We start from the raw sequence: 20347 nt of genomic DNA, 5'->3' as shown, positions 1-20347 counted from the left end.
AGCTTTTTTCTCAGTTTAGTATTTTTATACAGCACTTGTTATTGAGATCTGCGTACAGCAGTGTAGCAGTAAAGTTGCCTGAAAGATGTGGCCTGACACTTAACCACATGCAATAACGCTGTTACCTGTCCCTACTGTCCAGACTCTGTCTGTTAGGGTGTTTGATGATATCAGCTATTACACATACTTACTGTTTTCTTTCGCTCCCTCTCTGGATCAGATGGCAGCACAGAGGCAACGGGCATTGGCCATCATGTGTCGAGTTTATGTTGGATCAATTTACTATGAGCTGGGAGAAGATACCATTCGTCAAGCCTTTGCTCCCTTTGGACCAATCAAAAGCATCGATATGTCGTGGGACTCCGTTACCATGAAACACAAGGTTCCAATTTCTCTTGCCTTTCTACATTTCAGTGTTGCATTTTTGGGTAGCATTAAACCTTGAATTGACCATAATTCTATTACTTTAAAAAAGTTAGGACTGGTCCAAAATTTGAAGTCCTAAATTGGGGTGACAATTTTGATAGTATTAGATGATGGGGGGGGGGCTTTGAAAAGTTGAGTGTAGGAGGCTGTTTGCAGGTAAAGTGCCTAATGTCACCTTCACCATGCTGTCCACCTGAACTAACACTTTCAGAGAACCATGTACCTGCCCTCCCAGATTTCTTTGTGCCACACCAATCTCCAGTACCACTAGTCTTGTCCTATTTAGACATACCAAATAGCAACACCTCACTCTTGGCAGAGTACCTTCTCTTTTGACATTCGTTGACCCAGCTTTCCAACAGATCTGTGCCAACTGTTGGTTATCAGCTCAAGTGCCGGATATCATGCGATCTGCGACTACTATCTGAAATGGTCTTAGTCCTCTTAATTTCTTAAATGCCTTATTTTTAGTTATGTTAATCGCTTTACTTTTTGGCTTTCATTGAGCTCTTGGTTCTCTTTCTCCCACCCTGCCCTCTCCCATTCTGTGATATTTCTTCAGTCATTTCTAATTTCAAGTTATATCTCCTGGCATTATCTCCAGAACTTATGTTTTTCTGTTATTTTTATTTGTGCTTTCTGAAAGTACCCTGGAATATTTATTTCCTGATGTTGCTTGCCACAGTAAGATCTAAGCAGATGTTGGTCCAAATGTATCTGCCGTTGCTTGGATCACAAAATAGGAGCACGGGTAGGTCACCTGACACCTCAAACCTGTGCTGCCAGTTAACATGGTCAACACTTTATCATCCTCATTAAATATATCCAGTGATCCAGCATCCACGGCTGATCAAGACAGAGATAGATTTACCATCGTCTGTCAGACCTTCCTATTACCCATGGTTTTAAATGACTGCCCCTGTGTAACTTTGTCCCCGCTATTGAAATTCTCCCAATAATGGAAACGTCACTAAGAATGTAGAACATAGAGCAGTACAGCGCTGGAACATGCCCTGTGTCCCACAGTGTCTGTGTCGAACATGATGCCAAATTAAACAAATCGTTTCTGCCTGCACGATCCATATCCCTCCATTTCGGGCAAATCCATGGTAACTATCTAGACTTTAATGCCTTAGAATTTGTTAAGATCATTCCTCATTCTTCTAAATCCCTGGTCCAACTACTTTAGCCACTCACAAGAGGAAACCCTCTAAACCCAGGAATTAGATTGGTGAATTATTTTTAAGTAGTGAAAAATGTCTACATTTTTACTACTTCAATTGTGTACACTACTCCAGATGTGGCCCCATCAATACCATGTGCAATTAATGCAATGCTATCATATTTCTAAACTAATCTTACAATAAAGGTCAACATGCCATTTGCCTTCCTAACTATTTGCCTATCTTTTTTAACTACTTTTGAGATTCATGCACAAGAGCACCTCGATCACTCTGATCTTGATTGCCCCCTGGGATATCCTTCCTGAGTACTTGCATAATGCTCTCCAAAATCGGTAGTACCACACCCCCTCCCCTTTCACATCTGAATCTTCTAGAGCCTGAAACATTGAGATGCCAGTACCGCTTTACTGTCCACCAGGCTTCTGTGATTGCAACAATATCTTGATTCATGTGCTGATCCAACTCTCAACTCTTCCATCATGACTGGGACGTTTCTTGCATTAAGATGCAACCTTCTCATGCTTTCCAAATTGAACCTGTTCCCTCTGTCTGCTGGACTTGCCTGTTCTATTTCCTACCATGATTCTGACACCCAACTCAACCCATTTCACTGTTATTCTGCTTCTATACTCAATACCTTGACTGATCAAGACCAATATATCAAAAGCTGCCTTATCCATCCTATCTTCCTGTGACTCCATTTTCATGGAACTATGTACCTGCACTCCTCGATCTTTCTGCTCTACAATACGCCCAGGGCCCTACCATTCACTGTGCTGCACCTGGCCTGTTTGACTTCCCAAAATGTAACACCTCGCACTTATCTGCATTAAAGTCCAATAGCTATTCCTCAGTCCACTTTCCACGATCCTGAGTCCATTTTTGATAATCGTCTTTGCTATTTACGATACCACCCACGTTACTGTCATCTGCATACTTATGTCTTCTGCATTCTCATCCAAATCGTTAATGTAACGCACAAACAGCAATGGGTCCAGCACCAAGCCCTGACGTACACTACTAGTCACAGGCCTCCAGTCCGAAAAACAATCTTTCACCATCACCCTCTGCTTCCTTGCATGAAGCCAACTCTATCCAGTCAGCTAGCTCTCCTTGGATCCCACACAATCTCATCTTTCCGAGCAGTCTACCATGCTGAACCTTCTCAAGGGCATTGCTGAGGTCCATATAGACGTCTGCGGCTTTTTCCTCGTCATCCTTTTTTGTTACTACTTCAAAGTACTCAATCAGATTCATAAGACACAATCTCACATACAAAGCCAAGCAGGCATTCCCTAACCAGCCCCTGTCTATCCAAAGGCATCGTATCGCTCTGAATCCTCTGCAGAAACTTGCCACAACCAGTGCTAGGCTCACAGGTTTATAGTTCCCTGATTTTGCAGGCCTTCTTAAATAGAGGCACAACATTAGCCACCTTCAAGTCTTCTAGCACCTCACTCATGCCTAACGATATTCGTACCTGAGCCAGGGCTTCAGCAATTTTTTGTTTGGCTTCCCGCAGTGTCTTTAGAGTTCAGAGGAGATTTAAAGAATGTTGCCAGGACTCAAGGGAATCACATAGGAGAGGTTGGGTGGACTAGGACTTTATTTCTGACAGTACAGGAGGCTGAGGGTTTTCCTACATGTATCACCTAAGTTGCCCCTCAGGTCCCTGAGGGATCTTTCCTGTCTCCTCTCAAAACTTTGCCCTCTTCTACTTGATTCCCCAACTCTGAGGAAAAATGGTGTGCATTCACGCTATCTCGGCCCGTTACGAATTTATACGACCCTTTAACTCAACCTCGGGTCATTGAATTATACCTCATGGAAACGGGCCCTTTGGCCCAACTCATCCATGGAGCTACCATGAGCTAGTCCATTTGCATACACTGGTTCTATATACATGTAAACCATTAAATACTTAAATGTTGTAATTGTGCCCACTTCACGCAGCTCGCTCCACGTTCTTGCCCTTCTCTGTAAAGTCTCACTGGCCTGTAGTTCTCTGGCTTGTCCTAGCAGCCTTTCTTAAATAAAGGAACAACTTTCCCCTTTACCTTAATTGCCAAAGGTATCTCGTCCCTTTTGGCCTCCCTGAATTTGCACTTGTGTGGTCTTACTTTCCTTTATACTCCTTGAGGAATTCCTTAATCCCGCATTCCCCCTTTTTTCTGACCAGAGTGTCGATATCCCTCATCAACTAGGGTTGCTTACTTCTGCCCCTCACTCTAACAGGAACATGTTTTCCCTGAACTCTCCTCTTCTCACTTTTAAAAGCCTTGCATTTAGCAGACATTCCTTTGCCTACAAACAGTCTCACCAAATCGATCGCTGCAAGTTCCTGTCCAATGCCATCATAATTTATACTTGCCCAGTCTTATTTCCCAAGAGGTCGTGTCACCCTCGTCTTGTGGAGCTATCTACATATTACTTTAGAAATTTTTCGTTGACAATTAACAAATAGTTGAAGCAAAGGGTCCCATATGCCTTATTATTGCCAGCTCTTTCCAAAGTCCTGATACTTGCAAAGACTTTATGCGCATATACATTCAGGTCCCCCTATTGCCCCACATTCTATGAAAATTATGTAACATAAGAAAACAATAGAAGCAGAATTGGCATTGAGCCTTTCAAGCCTGCCCTGCCATTCAATGTGATCATGTCTGCAACGTGAAAGCCGCCTCCATATCCCTCCAATCCGTGACCTATCAAGTATTTATCCACCTTCACTCATGTTACACTCGTACAAATAGTTGGTAAGGGCATATTTGTGTATAGGTCTAGTTGTCCTGGTAAAATAAAGGATGCGATGAAACTGAAAAGAGTGCAAAATGATTAACAAGTATTTACTGGAAGACTGGATTTACAGCCAAGCAGGATTTACAATAAGCGTTTAAGAAAGATCTTCAACGATATTGCTGGGTCTGGAAAGTTTAAGACATTGGCACGGTTAGGATTTTTCCCCATGAGGCATTGGTGGCTGAGGGGTGACCTCAAAGGTTTAAAATTATGAGGAGCCTAGATAAGGTGAATACATAGCCTTCCCCAGAGTATGGAGTATAAAACTAGGGGCCATGGAGTTTAGGTGAGATGGGTAAGATTTAAAGGGACCTGAGGGGCAACATTTTCCACACAGGGTAGCGGGTACAGGTGCACAACCTTTTATCCGGAGTTCCGGAAACCGAAAAGCTCCGAAAACCGGACATTTTTTCCAAGATGTCGTCTGCACACCAAAGCTCGCGTTTGGCGCCAATCTTGACCCGAAACGACCCACGGTCAACCCAGGCCTCTACTACTGTAGCGGCTGCCTCCTCCCCGGAGACCGGGGAGACACTTTAACATCTGTAAATCATTGCTTAAATGTTAGTCAGTTAGTTTGGAGGGCTTTTATGTGAAGGGGGGGGGGGGGTGAAGGGGGAAACTTTAATTCTTAGTCCCCTACCTGGTCGGAGAGGTGGGGAGCAGGCAATGCCTTACCAGGTCGCCGTGCAGTAAGCTCCGGAGCGCTGTGGCCTTCGACTCCCAACATCGCGGAGCTGGGGCTGCGGGCGTCCGGCCGCGGGCGGCGCCGGTTGTAGCTCCGACCCCGGCAACTCTACCCCTGGCTGCGCGGCGCTCCAAATCCAGCGCGGCCCGCGGCCGGACGCCCGCAGCCCCCAGCTCCCCGCTGTTGTGAGTCGGCGGCCACAGCTCTCCGGAGCTTACCGCACGGCGACCCGGTAAGGCATTGCCCGCTCCCCGCTGGTATCCCAGCGCTGCGACGCCGCCGACTCCCAACATCGCGGAGCTGGGGCTGCGGTCGTCCGGCCGCGGGCGGCGCTGGATTTGGAGCGCCGCTCAGCCAGGGGTAGAGTTGCCGGGGTCGGAGCTCCAACCGGCGCCGCCCGCGGCCGGAAGCCAGCAGCCCCAGCTCCGCGATGTTGGGAGTCGGCAGCCACAGCGCTCCGGAGCTTACTGCACGGCGACCCGGTAAGGCGTTGCCCGCTCCCCGCCTCTTCGACCAGGTAGGGGACTAAGAATTAAAGTTTCCCCCTTCACCCCCCCCCCCCCACCACATAAAATCCCTCCAAACTAACTGACTAACATTTAAGCAATGATTTACAATGATTCCCCGGTCTCCGGGGAGGAGGCAGCCGCTCCAGACTTTTCAAGCCGCCCGCGCTGCCTACCAAATCTACATTAAAAATCTTCCATTCTGAAATCCGAAAAATTCGGAAATCCGAGAAGTGTCTGGTCCCAAGGCTTTCGGATAAAAGATTGTGCACCTGTATATGGAACAAGCTGCCAGAGGAAGTGGTGGAAGAAGGTACAATTATGACATCTAAAAGAGACTTGGGCAGGTACATGGTTAGGAAAGGTTTAGAGTGCTATGGGCTGGGTGCTTGCAAGTGGGACGAGCATAGTTAGGTGACTTAGTCAAAATGGACGGGTTTTGCCTGTTTCAGTTCATAGAAACATAGAAAATAGGTGCAGGAGTAGGCCATACGGCCCTTCGAGCCTGCACCGCCATTCGATATGATCATGGCTGATCATCCAACTCAGTATCCCATCCCTGCCTTCTCTCCATACCCCCTGATCCCTTTAGCCACAAGGGCCACATCTAACTCCCTCTTAAATATAGCCAATGAACTGGCCTCAACTTCCTTCTGTGGCAGAGAATTCCACAGATTCACCACTCTCTGTGTAAAAAATGATTTTCTCAACTCAGTCCTAAAAGTCTTCCCTCTTATCCTTAAACTGTGACCCCTAGTTCTGGACTTCCCCAACATCGGGAATAATCTTCCTGCATCTAGCCTGTCCAACCCCTTAAGAATTTTGTAAGTTTCTATAAGATCTCCCCTCAATCTTCTGAATTCTGGCGCGTTCAAGACTCCCATTAGTGAAAAAATGAGGTCATAACGGATAGGAGCAGAATTAGGCCGTTCAGTCCATCAAGTCTACTCCGCCATTCAATCATGGCTGATCTATTTCTCCCTCCTATAACCACTTACACTCGTACTAATCAAGAATGTATCTATCTCTGTCTTAAAAATATCCATTGACTTGGCCTCCACAGCCGTCTGTGGCGAATAATTCCGCAGATTCACCACCCTCTGACTAAAGCAATTCCTCCTCGTCTCCTTCCTAAAGGAACGTCCTTTAATTCTGGAGCTATGACTTCTGGTCCTAGACTCTCCCACTAGTGGAAACATCCTCCGCATTCACTCTATCCAAGCCATTCATTATTCGGTAAGTTTCAATGAGGTGCCCTCATGCTCCTAAACTCCAGGGTGTACAGGCCCAGCACCGTCAAAAGCTCATCATATGTTAACCTGGTCATTCCTGAAATCATTCTTGTAAACCTCCTCTGCATCCTCTCCAGATCCGACACATCATTCCTCAGATATGGCGCCCAAAATTTCTCACAGCATTACATCCCTATTTGTATACAAGGCCTCTTGAAAGAAATGCTAGCATTGAGTTTGCTTTCTTTACTACCAATTCGACTTGCAGATTAATTTTTTGGGAATCCTGCACCAACACTCCCAAGTCCCGTTGCACATCCGATTGCTGGATTCTCTCCCAATTTAGAAAATAGTCTCCGCCTTTATTCCTACTACCAAAATGCATGACTCCACACTTTGCTACACTATATTCCATCTGCCACTTCTCTACCCACTCTCCCAACCTGTTCAATTCCTTCTGCAGATTCCCTGCTTTCTTTACACTACCTGCTCCTCCACCTATTTTCACAGCCATGATCACATTGAATGGCCTACTTCTGCACCTATTGTTTATTGTCATATCATCTACCCAGGCAATTCCTTTAGCATCTTATATACTTTACTAAAGTCATCCCTTGTTTTTCTAAATTTATGGGAATATGGGCCCAGAATGTTTAGTGTCTCTTGGCAGGACAATCCTGTCATCCCAGGAATTGGCCTTTACTGTTATTTATTAGTAAGGTGACCAAAACTGTATGCAGTATTTCAGGTGAGACTTCAAAAACACCAGGTACAATTGCAACAAATCCGACTCATTATTAAACTCTAACCTCTTTGCAATAAAGGCCAAAATACTGTTTGCCACCTTAACTAATTGTTGATCTGTCTGCTTGCGTTTTGTGATTCATGCACTAGACCACTTCAATCCCTCTGAACTTCACTCATTGCAGTCTCTCTCCATGTAGCTCATAATCTGCCTTTTGCCTTCTCTTATTGAAGTGCATGACCTCGCACATCCCCAAATTAAACTCCATTTGCCACTCTTTTGCCTACTCTCAATCTATAACTCTTACAAAATCACAATATGACAAAATGCCTTCCACCTATTTTCGTACCGTTGTCAAATTCAAAACCTTGCGCACTGTTCCTTCCTCCAGTCATTTATGGAAATAGTGAATAATTGAGCCGAGAATTGATCCCTGTGGTAGTCTACTAGATACGGCCTCCCAGTTGAAAACGAGGCATTTATTCCAACTCTTTCTATGAGATGGTCGGTTTACGATCCATTTCAACACACCTGATACCACAGGCATTTATATGGAACATAGAATAGTGCACCACGTGATGTCTGCACGTACCACAATGGCAATTTAAACTAATTACATCTGCCTCTACCTAGTCTATAATCTCTTCATTCTGTGGCTGTTCGTGTGCCTGTATTCAGTTTAATTTAGTTTATTCTCACGTGTACTGAGGTACAATGGAAAGCGTTTTGTTGCTTGATAACCAGTCAGCAGAAAGACAATACATGATTACAATCAATCCATTTAGTGTTTCGATACATGATAAGGGAATAGATACATGATAACGTTTAGTGCATGGTAAAGCCAGCAAGGTCCGGTCAAGGATAGTCTGAGGGACATCAAAGAGGTAGATAGTAGTTCAGCACTGCTTTCTGGTTGTGGTAGGATGATTCAGTGGCCCGATTTACGGGGAATGTGCAAACGTAGACTGGGCGATCATTACGCAGAACACCAAAGTGGATAACCTCACATTTATCCACATTAAACTGCATCTGCTATGCATCTGCCCACACACCCAGCCTGTCCAGATCACCCTGCATCCTCATAGCATCCTCCTCACATTCTGAAAGGGACCCGTAAATCCCTACTCTTTGTTTCCTGTCTGTCAACCAATTTAATATCCATGTCATCACCCTACCCCCAATACCATGTGCTCTAATTTTGCCCACTAATCTGTGTGGGACCTTATCAAAAGTTTTCTGAAGGTCCAGGTACATTAAATCCACTGGCTCTCACTTGTCCATGTTCCTAGTTATATCCTCACAAAATGCCATAATATTAGTCAAGCATGATTTCCCCTTCGTAAATCCATGGTGACTCGGACCGATCCTGTTAATGCTATCCAAATGTGCCGCTATTTCATCTTTTATAATTGACTCCAGCAGCTTCCCCACCACCGATGTCAGGCTAACTGGTTTATAATTCCCTGTTTTCTCTCTCCATCCTTTCTTAAAAAGTGGTATATTAGCTACCCTCCAATCCACAGGAACTGATGCTGAATCTATGGAACATTGGAAAGTGATCACCAATGCGTCCACGATTTCTAGAGCCACTTCCTTAAGTACCCTGGAATGCAGACCACAGGCCTTGCGGATTTATCAGCGTTCAGTCCCATCAGCCTACCCAACACCATTTCCTGCCTAATGTGAATTACCTTCAGTTCCTCTGTCATCCTAGGTCCTTTGGCCACTAGTTCATCTGGGAGATTGTTTGTGTCTTCCTGAGTGAAGACAGATCCAAAGTATCTGTTCAACTCGTCTGCCATTTCCTTGTTCCCCATAATGTTTCTGTCTTCAAGGAACCCACATTTACTATTTAGCTTTTACCATCCTCCTCTATTCTTGGCTAGCTTACCTTCGTACCTCATCTTTTCTCCCAGTATTGCCTTTTTAGTTATCTTCAGTTGCTCTTTGAAAGTTTCCCGATCCCCTGGCTTCCTGCTCATCTTGGCTATGTTATACTTCTCTTTTATTTTGATACTGTCCTTGACTTCCCTTGTCAGCCACGGTCGCCTCTTACTCCCCTTAGAATCTTTCTTCCTCTTTGGAATGAACTGATCCTGCATCTTCTGTATTATTCCCAGAAATACCTGTCATTGTTGTTCCACTGTCATCCCTGCTAGGGTCCCTTTCCAGTCAACTTTGGCCAGCTCCTCCCTCATGCCTCCATAGTCCCCTTTGCTCAACTGTAATACTGATACTTCTGATTTTCCCTTCTCCCTCTCAAATTGTGGATTAAAATTTATCATATTATGGTCACTACCTCCTAATGGCTCCTTTACCTTGAGTTCCCTTATCAAATCTGGTTCATTGCACAACACTGAATGCAGAATTGCCTTCTCCCGGGTAGGCTCCAGTACAAGCTGCTCTAAGAATCCATCTCAGAGGCACTCCACAAACTCCCTTTCTTGGGGTCCAGTACCAACCTGATTTTCCCAGTCTACCTGCATGTTAAAATCTCCCATAACCACTGTAGCATTTCCTTTGCGACATGCCAATTTTAACTCTTGATTCAACTTGCACCCTATATCCAGGCAACTGTTTGGGGGCTTGTAGATGATTCCCATTAAGGTCTTTTTACCCTTACAATTCCTCAGTTCTATCCATACTGACTCTACATCTCCTGATTCTATGTCACCCCTCGCAAGGGACAGAATTTCATTCCTTACCTACAGAGCTACCCCACCCCCTCTGCCCATCTGCCTGTCTTTCGATAGGATGTATACCCCTGAATATTCAGTTCCCAGCCCTGGTCCTCTTGCAGCCATGTCTCTGTAATTCCCACAACATCATACTTGCCAATTTCTAACTGAGCCTCAAGCTCGTCCATTTTATTTCCTATATTTCGCGCATTCATATACAGCACTTTAACTTTGGTATTCACCTCCCCTCACACACTGGTCACTATTGGCCCTGACCTTACTCTCTTATCCCTTCTCAAACTTTCCTTCTCATTAATTCAGGAGCCTTGTGTAACTTTTCCTAAACTCACTTCCCCTTTAACTCCATCTTTATACACCCAATTTGTCAACCCCTCCCTCCGGCTATTTAGTTTAAACCCACACGTGTAACACTGGCAAACCTGCCTGCCAGAACGTTGGTCCCACTCCAGTTAAGATATGTTGTACAGGTCACCCCTCCCCCAGAAGAGATCCCAGTGGTCTATAAATCTAAATCCCTGCTCACTGCACCAGCCCCCCAGCCACACATTCAGATCCCCTATCACCTTGTTCCTGCCCTCGCCAGCATGAGGTACAAGAAGCAATCCAGAGATAACCACCCTAGAAGTCCTGCTTTTCAGTCGTCTTCCTAACTCTCTTAACGCTGCCTAACTTCCTAACTCTCTTCCCGACGTCGTTTGTGCCTATGTGCACAACTATTTTCAGCTGTTCACCTTCCCTCTCGAGGATTTCATTTGTTTCTATCAGGTTACCCCTCAGCCTCTGATACTCCAGTGAAAAGTATTTACACTTCTTATAGCAAATACTCTCTAATCCAGACAACATACTGTGTCAAAATCTTATCTGTAATTTGGCCTATCCACGGGTTCACAAACCCACAGCCCGATTTCCCAGTTTTTTTATATTTAACACCCCCCAATGAAGAAAGCATACAATATGCCGCCTTTACCACTGTATGTACTTGTGTTACCACTTTGTGGGGGACGATGGACTTGCACCCCAAGATATCTCCGTACATCAGTCCCCTGAAGATCTTGCCATTTTCCAGATATTTCTTAATTGATGTACTTGCCTCCTGTGTTGCACCTTTTCAAAAACAAACTGCTGGAATAACTCTGCTGATCAGGCAGTATCTGTAAGGGAAATAGATAACATTTTGGGTCGGGATACTTCTTCGGATTGAACAAACGTCCCAACCTGAAATGTCACCTGTCCATTCCTTTCACGGATGCTGTCTGGCCCGTGTGAGTTTCTCTAATGGTTTGTTTCTTTTTTACTCTAGATTCCAGCCTCTGCAGTCTCTTGTCAAATTATTTTTGGAAATCTAAATACACTACATCTGTAGGTTGCCTTGTATAATTTCTTCCTGTTACATCTTGAAACAATTTGAGCAAATTTGTCAATCATTAATTACTGTTTGTAAAATCATGTTGACTGGATTTAATGATTTTTATTGATTAGCTGTTTCCTCTTTGATTATGGACGTATTTTACTAATGGCTGTTTAACTTGGTTTTACAGTTCCCTCCATGATGTTTGGGACAAAGACCCATCATTTATTTATTTGCCTCTGCACTCAACAATTTTAGATTTGTAATAGGGAAAAAAAATCACATGTGGTTAAAGTGCACATTGTCAGATTTTAATAAAGGCCATTTTTTATACATTTTGGTTTCACCATGTATAAATTACAGCTGTGTTTATACATAGTCCCCCATTTAAGAGCACCATAACGTTTGGGACACAGCAATGTCATGTAAATGAAAGTAGTCATGTTTAGTATTTTGTTGCATTTCCTTTGCATGCAATGACTGCTTGAAGTCTGCAATTCATGGACATCACCAGTTGCTGGATGTCTTCTTTGGTGATGCTCTGCCAGGCCTGCATTGCAACCATCTTTAGCTTATACTTGTTTTGGGGGCTAGTCCCCTTCAGTTTTCTCTTCAGCATATAAAAGACATGCTCAATGGGGTTCAGATCGGGTGATTGACTTGGCCACTCAAGAATTGACCATTTTTTAGCTTTGGAAAAAATCCTTTGTTGCTTTAGCAGTATGTTTGGGATCATTGTCTTGCTGTAGAATGAACCGCCGGCCAATGAGTTTAGAGGCATTTGTTTAAACTTAAGCAGATAGGATGTGTCTATACACTTCAGAATTCATACTACCATCAGCAGTTGTATCATCAATGAAGATAAGTGAGCCAGTACCTTCAGCAGCCATACATGCCCAGGCCATAACACCCTCACCACCGTGTTTCACAGATGAAGTGATATGCTTTGGATCTTGGGCAGTTCCTTCTCTCCTCCATACTTTGCTCTTGCCATCACTTGATATAAGTTAATCTTTGTCTCATCTGTCCACAGAACCTTTTTCCAGAACTGTAGTTGCCCTTTTAAGTATTTCTCGGCAAACTAACCAGACCATCCTATTTTTGCGACTAACCAGTGGTTTGCATCTTGCAGTGTAGCATCTGTATTTCTGTTCATGAAGTCATCTGCGGACAGTGGTCATTGACAAATCCACACCTGACTCCTGAAGAGTGTTTCTGATCTGACGGATAGGTGTTTGGGGATTTTTCTTTATTATAGAGAGAATTCTTCTGTCATCAGCTGTGGAGGTCTTCCTTGGCCTGCCAGTCCCTTTGCGATTAGTAAGCTTACCAGTGCTCTCTTTGTTCTTAATAATATTACAATTTTATTCTTGTTTCTCAGTCTCAAAGTGGCTTCTTTGACTTTCAGTGGCAAAACTTTGGTCCTCATGTTGCTAAACAGCAATAAAAGTTTCCAATGGTGATGGAAAGACTAGGTGCTGAGAGCTCTTACACCTGCATTAAGGAAGCATTTAAACACACCTAAGCAATTACAAATACCTGTGAAGCCATGTGTTCCCAAACATTATGGTACTCTGAAATGGGGGGACGACGTATAAACACAGCTGTAATTTCTACATGGTGAAACCAAAATGTATAAAAATACCCTTTAATAAAATCTGACAATGTGCACTTCTAACCACATGTAATTTTTTTCGATTACAAATCTCAAATTGTGGAGTGCAGAGGCAAATATAATCTGAAGAAGGGTTTCGGCCCGAAACGTTGCCTATTTCCTTCGCTCCATAGATGCTGCTGCACCCGCTGAGTTTCTCCAGCATTTATGTGTACCTTCGATTTTCCAGCATCTGCAGTTTCTTCTTAAACAAATACAATAAATGATGGGTCTTTGTCCCAAACATTATGGTGGGCACTGTAGTTCCCTGCGTTTGTCCTTTTGGGGTGATCTGGATGAGGTGTTTAAAGTGACTTGGTGAGGCAAGATCAGGCTGGCTGACCTCCCTCTGATTGTTGAAGTAGAGGTGGGTGACAAATCATCTTGAAATTCTTCAAGAAATAGTGGATGTGGGAACTGTGGTGTTTCTGTGGCAGAGCTGCAGTAGACCCAGGATCTTTCTGATTTTTCGGTAGGTATGTATGTTCTGGTGTGATGGTAGCTCTCTGAATGTCGGTTACCTTAGAAACAAACTTGGACAAGAAATGCCGAATGAGATTATTAGGCTGTACAGGTTAATTAGATGGTGGTTGTGAAGTTGTTTCAGTGTGTGCACGATGACTGGGGCTAGTGATGGTCAACTAGCACCAGAGCTTGCACTCTGCTGTTGCAGAATAGAAAGTGAGGCCCTTCCTTTTGCTTGTAGGGGTTTGCTTTTGTGGAGTACGAAGTTCCAGAGGCAGCTCAGCTTGCTCTTGAGCAGATGAACTCGGTGATGCTGGGAGGCAGAAACATCAAGGTAAGTGACTTTTGCACTTTAATGTGTAGGCTTTATGACCGCAAGCAGACCAAGCTGCTTTCAACTGCATGAAAGTGAAGTGCACTGTGGTCTGATAAAGGAATAAGGCATTGAAGTGGATATAGCTGGTGATAATAGATAGTGGTAGTTAGATTGATGGTTGTATGGCAGTTTGGTAATAACAGAAGTGTAAAGCCTCATTTCATTGTCATCCAGTCAGCAGCGACGTAGGCAGTCATCACTTCCTCTGCAACATGATGGTGGTCAAGTGCTAATTCATGTTAATTGGATGACCACTACACACCCATCGCCCCATCCTCACAAAACATCCCAGCAAGAATTTGGGGGACCATATGATTTTGCAATTTTCCCATTACAATAGACTCTTCCAATAGATTTCTGCTCGTTTTAAATATGGTAGGCCAAGATGGTCTAGATTAATTTGTTAAGATTTGTCACGGGCATGCTAATGTAGATTAATGCATGCCTGTACAATTATAAATCCTATGCTTCTACATATGAGCAACTGTGGCTATGAAACCTACAGAATGAAGCACTGGTCACTGTGCTCATTTGTTAACCATCCCAACAAAACTGGTAAGTAAACATTAGGCATAGCTTATGGGATGCCAAAAACTGGCTACAATTGGTTTGGTATTAATGGAGGAACTGATGTGCTAATGCCCATGGAACATTAGCCTTGGAATGTAAGAGGGCGTTTAGTGTGGTTTGAGTAGACTTCTGTAGGGGAGCTAGATGCAGCCTACTTATGGCAAGTTTTTAAAACAAGCTTTGGGTAGTGTGCAAGAGTAGGCCATGGAATGGAGCTATTAGCCTGCCTATATCTGTCATAAAGGCTAAAGACTAATTGAAATTATGCCGTTGTAGAAAGCGAGTCTTGCCGAGATATGATGGTTTCGGAGTAGTGAGATCCAGATAGTGGGTTCAAGTGATTGAAGTTCAGTGCTGAAGGCCTGTGATTTAAAGTCAATGTGGTAACGGTGGCAATCCTAGAAGGAATGAGCATCTTGTACAGCCTATAGAAATAGTGTGAGATGAGGAGAGCGCAGATGAAATAGATGTTAAGAGCCAAGACATGAGACTGCAGATTCTGGAGTCTTGAGCTAAAATAAAGTGCTGAAAAATCTCAGTGGGTCGAGCAGCAGTTGTAATAGTGAGAGATGTTAAGGCCTGGGGCAGGGAAGGTTATTGGAAAATACATTTAGTTTCCTGATTGGTCTTGTGGAAAAGCATTGGTAAGTGGCAGATAGATGGAGGTGTGAGCATGGGAGCTTGCAGCGATAGTGTGATCTCTCCACAGGCACAGATGATGTGGGTGGACAAGAGAAGTCTTCCAGGTGGTTTTACAAAGGATCACAAGTTTAATGTCAGTTCCTCCAACCATTTTTCAATCAGACTTTTTTATGCCCATGTTTAAGGTCTAGGATTTTGCTGACGTTATGAATGCTGCCGTAACAGTGCCTATTATGTGATTAGAAACTGCCTCTTCTTTGTGTCTCCTCCAAGCTTTTATGTAGAGCAGGATTCGGCTGCAGAGTGCCCTCCTCGCCGGTCCAGCAGCCTTTATGTTCAGAAGAAGCAGCAACTAAATTCCAGCATTAAGGTGTCGCAGCCAGGAGCACACGGCATTCTAAGCGACTACATCTCCGGGAAACAGCCTGGGATTGGGGGCAGGCAGGGCGGGATCATGAATTTTACCTAACTTTCCTCTGCAATAAATATTTTTGAAGTGATATTTTAATGAAAAGCAATTGCAGGTCATTGGAGTGGACTTTTGTTCTTGTGAAGTACGTAGCGTCTATCCTTGGCTTGTCCTGTTGGCAGCTGGCTCTGCTCTTGCCTTTGTGTGGAGTACATCAGGGAGCTTTGAGCAGCTACTGTAGTGGGTTTGACTTAATTACCTGCAGTAAAATGTGTGGGTGCTCTGTTCACTTGAGAATGCTTGGCCATGCTTTCAATCGCGCTGAAGATGTGCTGTATGAGTAATTGAAGATTAAACATGGAAATGACTGATGGACCGTGACGGTCCGGAACGACAGACTCTTTCTGGACCCTTGATTATAGGCCAGGCACAACAGCGGTCTTGTGGACATCCACGTTCTGTCCTGTTCCTTGCTGCTTGTTCGCTGTGCCATCTGCACACCCCGATGTGCGCATCATGTTCTGCTGCTTGTTTGTGGCCTGAGTCACAATTCAGGGTCCGTTTCTTTCTTGTAATGAATGGCAGCTTTGTACTTGGAGTCGGACCCCGGATCCCGGACCCCGGACCCCGGCAAGAAGATGTTATTTGGAACTCTTGCTAGCCTGCACTTTGTTTCTTGTTTCATGCTGCAGACCTAGCATAAGTAGTTCCGTGTGGATACAAAGCCACTTCCTTCTCTTTTCCCCTGTGCATCCTACGTTGGACGTTGCTCATCAACTGAAGAGGAATTTGCGTTGGTTTAGTTACCCACCTACGAGCAGTTGGCTTTAATTCAGCGTCTGAACAATAAATGCACAAGTTGTGAAACCAGTCTCTGATCTCTTCTTTCCACCCACCACGATGTTTACTGCGATGGCTCTGTCCTGTGTCTGCAGCGGGTTGTGCTTGGGGTCTGATTCACAGAGTCACACTTTTGTGTTGTGCAATTGGCTGGAGGGATAAGTCAGGGCTCTCGCAGTAAACACACACACAGATGTCAACTTGTGTTTGGTATCTGTTAAAGGGGCCTTCAGCCCATTTGAAAAGTGGTAAGTTTCAACAGCTTGCTGTCAGGTGCAATCCTCTGCCAATTGTTTCGAATCGTATGCTGCTGTGTTGGGGAGAAATCCAGCTTGTGACGTTGCATTTTCTCCCACTGCCTGGGGTCGCTGTTCCTGCTCCTGTCTATTGTGTGTTCTGGATAGGGTGACATCACTCTGGTCTGCTTGTTCTGTAGCTGCCCTGTACAAATCATCCACCCATGATCAATTTCTGTGGAAGGTTTTGTACAGTGCAGCTGCAGTGATGTCATTCTACCCAGAACACACCATAGGAAGGTGCGTGGGCCGCTAAACTCTTCCCACCTCCCTCTCTCCTTGTACCTGCCCTTTCCTGGTGGTGAACGAACGCGAGGTTACAGGGTGGATTTCTCCGCAGCACCACAACGTGTGACTCGGAGCACTTGACAGGGGAATGTGCGTGGGAGCAGGAAATTTACTGTTTTTTAAATGAGGTGTAGTTTCCCTTTAATTAGATGTGCCAGCATGCTACATACTCTCCTGGAAAACACTAAGGCTTTTTTTGTGCACTGGAGTCCAGTGTTCTTAATGAGTGGTCTGTAGAAAAATGAATGAAGTTTGGAAACAAGTCTCTTCCCAATGGAAGCAGGCTCTGCGACACACTCAATCCCATTGTTAATGGGCACCTTTTGCCAATGTTTCTGGGTTACTTCCAATGTCCCAGGAAGATTCCAGGTGGCATCTCAATTCTTAGCCTGTGTTTTTCAGGAGAAGTGGCATGGTTCGTATTAATTTCTAGCTTGGTCTGTAATTGGCGGGGGTTTCTTTTGTTACAGGTTGGCAGACCGAGTAACATAGGACAAGCTCAACCAATCATAGACCAGCTTGCAGAGGAAGCCAGGGCGTTTAACAGAATTTATGTCGCGTCCGTTCACCCGGATCTGTCGGATGATGACATTAAAAGTGTGTTCGAGGCCTTTGGAAAGATTAAATCCTGCACCTTGGCCCGAGACCCCACAACGGGGAAGCACAAAGGATATGGATTCATTGGTGAGTGTTCTGTTGGTAAAACTGGTTTCTTGACGGTATTGTGGAGAAAGAGAGGAACACACATTTACAACATTAAATACAAGGCCTAGCATTTTTCTAAAGTGGAGTTGCTCAGAGTAGTGACCTTTCACCTCAGGGACGTGGCAATGTTTGCAGCCTAAGTAGATGGTGTGAAGGACAGCTCTAGTTCTAAGTCCTCAATTACGAGTTTCAACGCTCATCTCATTTCCTTTTGCTGTTTGATTTTTTTTTCCTCCTGTCTTGTTTTCTCCCACTCTAAAGCACCAAGCTACTTCCTAGGTTGAACCAGACTGCCACTCACTCAGTGTTGAAAGGCCATCAGGACAGTACACCAGAATTGGAAGAGTTGTCCTGATGGAGTGGGAATGACTGGAAGAGAAGGCTCATGGTTAGAACCACAGAGGACAAGCCGTGCATTTCATCTCAACCAATGCTAATACCAGAACTAGGAACAGTGGGGGAGGTATTCATCCCCTCTTTCCTCCTATTAGTTGGATGCTGCTTAAAGTATAGATATCTGCATGTAGGCTGGCAAGCTCACTTGTCGATATAGGTCACTTCTGTGCCCTGGGCACAGCCACAGTTGCGAGGATGCTGCATTTTTAACATTCAGGTTTTCGTCGTGACTGTTATCCAAGACTTGCGCCAGCGTTGTTATCTGGAATTTCTCGAGTTGGGACTCTTCATTTGTGCTGGCCACTACATGTAAGCAACCCTTTATCTACAAGAAACTGCTGTTGGGCATTCCTGTTTGACCGTGACATAATGTATTCGCCATCACTAGCTACTGGTGGATATGTGCTGTATGTTCAGTCTGAATGCTGCATCTTTGTGGCTATCTTGAAACTGAGAATACAGAACCAGAGGCGACTTCTTCCCAAGCTTTTCGCAGCTAGTGGGTTTTGTCACCTGTCTGGGGCAGTTGCAGATGAACTGATTGTTGTGATTAGTCAACTATTCTTGTAAACTCCAATTTCTAGTTACAAACTAGGTGGTCCACAATATTTCCTTCAGTTAACAATATCAGTATCAATTTAGTGGCAAAAACACAGCCAGAAAGCTGAAAGGATTTGTGGCCTAGCATGATAATATATTGGAGAAGTGGGCACTTTATCTCATTGCTGTGCTTGAGAGTTGCTTGATGGCTGTGCCAACTGCAGCATGGAGCTGGAGCTGCCAGGCAGGTGATCCATTGAAGGAATGCTTTGTATTGTGTGTGCAGTGAGTAGGCAACAGCTCTGTGCCGTTGGCTGACGCAGATTTAGATTGGCAATGTGACTGATTGATAGGGGTATGAGGATGCCTTCTATTCTATCAACGGGCAAGATGTTTTACAACTGTAGCAATTGTGCTTCAACATATCTGATCTTGATGTTTTGGGTTGGGTGGGGGGGCGAGAATGGGGACAGGGTTGTTATAATAATCAAGCCATCTCCATGTTGTCCTGGTACTTAATGACAATTATTTCTTCTGAATTGTACTCGGTTTGTTTTTAGTTGAAGCATGGATGTTTTGTAATTGAGAACAGTCCAGTCTACCCAGCTGATATATTCCACGTAACATGTTGGATTTTATAGGTCATTTAATATTTTCAGGTATGGTCAGCAGTCGTTGAAGTTTTTTGTGTTCTGTAATTCAACATGAGTATTCTTTGGCACAGAAATCTTGCAGTGAAGTGCAGCTGGAAGTGGGGAATCCAGGCATGTGGAGATGAGCGTAAGCAAAATAACACTTCTCTCATCTGGTATTGGTCCTATGAAATGGCTTTGAGTGTCAGTAGAGTTGAAAATATTTGTGCCATGCTTGGGAACATCCAATGTAAACTAATCATAAATCCCTTGGATGCACATCAAGGTGAAACCCTATTTGCGATGTGTGACTAATTTTACTGCTTGCCCAGCTCGCGCTGTCAATGACCAGAAAGCATAGGTTTAAAGTGACAAGGAAAAAAATTGATGGAACCGGAGGAAGTAGTTGAAGCAAGTACATTTGCAATATATAAAAGGCATTTGTACAGGTACATGCAAAGGAAAGGTTTAGCGAGATGGGCCTGGCATGGCCAAATAGGACTAGCTTGGATAGGTATCTCGATCAGTATGGACGAGTTAGGGCGAAGGGTGTACGAAGGAACTGCAGATGCTGCTTTAAACCAAAGATGGACACAAAATGCTGGAGTAACTAGCAGCATCTCTGGAGAGAAGGAATAGGTGTTTTGGGTCGAGACCCTTCAGACGAATGGCTTGTTTCCATGCTGTATTACTCTGACAAGAGCAACAATGTTGTGATAAACTTTCACAAAACACTAGTTTAGCCTCAACTGAGATATTGTACTCATTCCTGGGTGCCATATATTAAGTAAGAGATGAAGGCATTTTGGTGTATACAGAAGAGATTTGCTAAAATGGCTCTATGGGTAATTCTGTGAATAGATTGAAGCAGCTGGGGATACCCCATGGTGGTGAGGAGGAATAGAAA

The 20347-nt window shown here is 44.3% G+C and overlaps 1 protein-coding gene across 2 annotated transcripts in view; it reads left to right on the top strand.

Moving 5' to 3' along the window:
* The window catches only part of puf60 (poly(U) binding splicing factor 60), a 64939-nt gene that overhangs the window by 25592 nt on the left and 19000 nt on the right, over positions 1 to 20347 (top strand). For both annotated transcript variants that reach the window (XM_033040613.1, XM_033040622.1), the window contains 3 exons: positions 221 to 382; positions 13988 to 14080; positions 17638 to 17851. In XM_033040613.1, the coding sequence (XP_032896504.1) occupies positions 221 to 382; positions 13988 to 14080; positions 17638 to 17851 (469 nt within the window). The remainder of the gene's footprint in view (positions 1 to 220; positions 383 to 13987; positions 14081 to 17637; positions 17852 to 20347) is intronic.

Source organism: Amblyraja radiata, chromosome 2 (genome assembly GCF_010909765.2).
Source record: "Amblyraja radiata isolate CabotCenter1 chromosome 2, sAmbRad1.1.pri, whole genome shotgun sequence".
NCBI lineage: Eukaryota > Metazoa > Chordata > Chondrichthyes > Rajiformes > Rajidae > Amblyraja > Amblyraja radiata.
The sequence above is the reverse complement of the archived record's forward strand: the minus strand, read 5'-3'. Positions and strand labels throughout refer to the sequence as shown.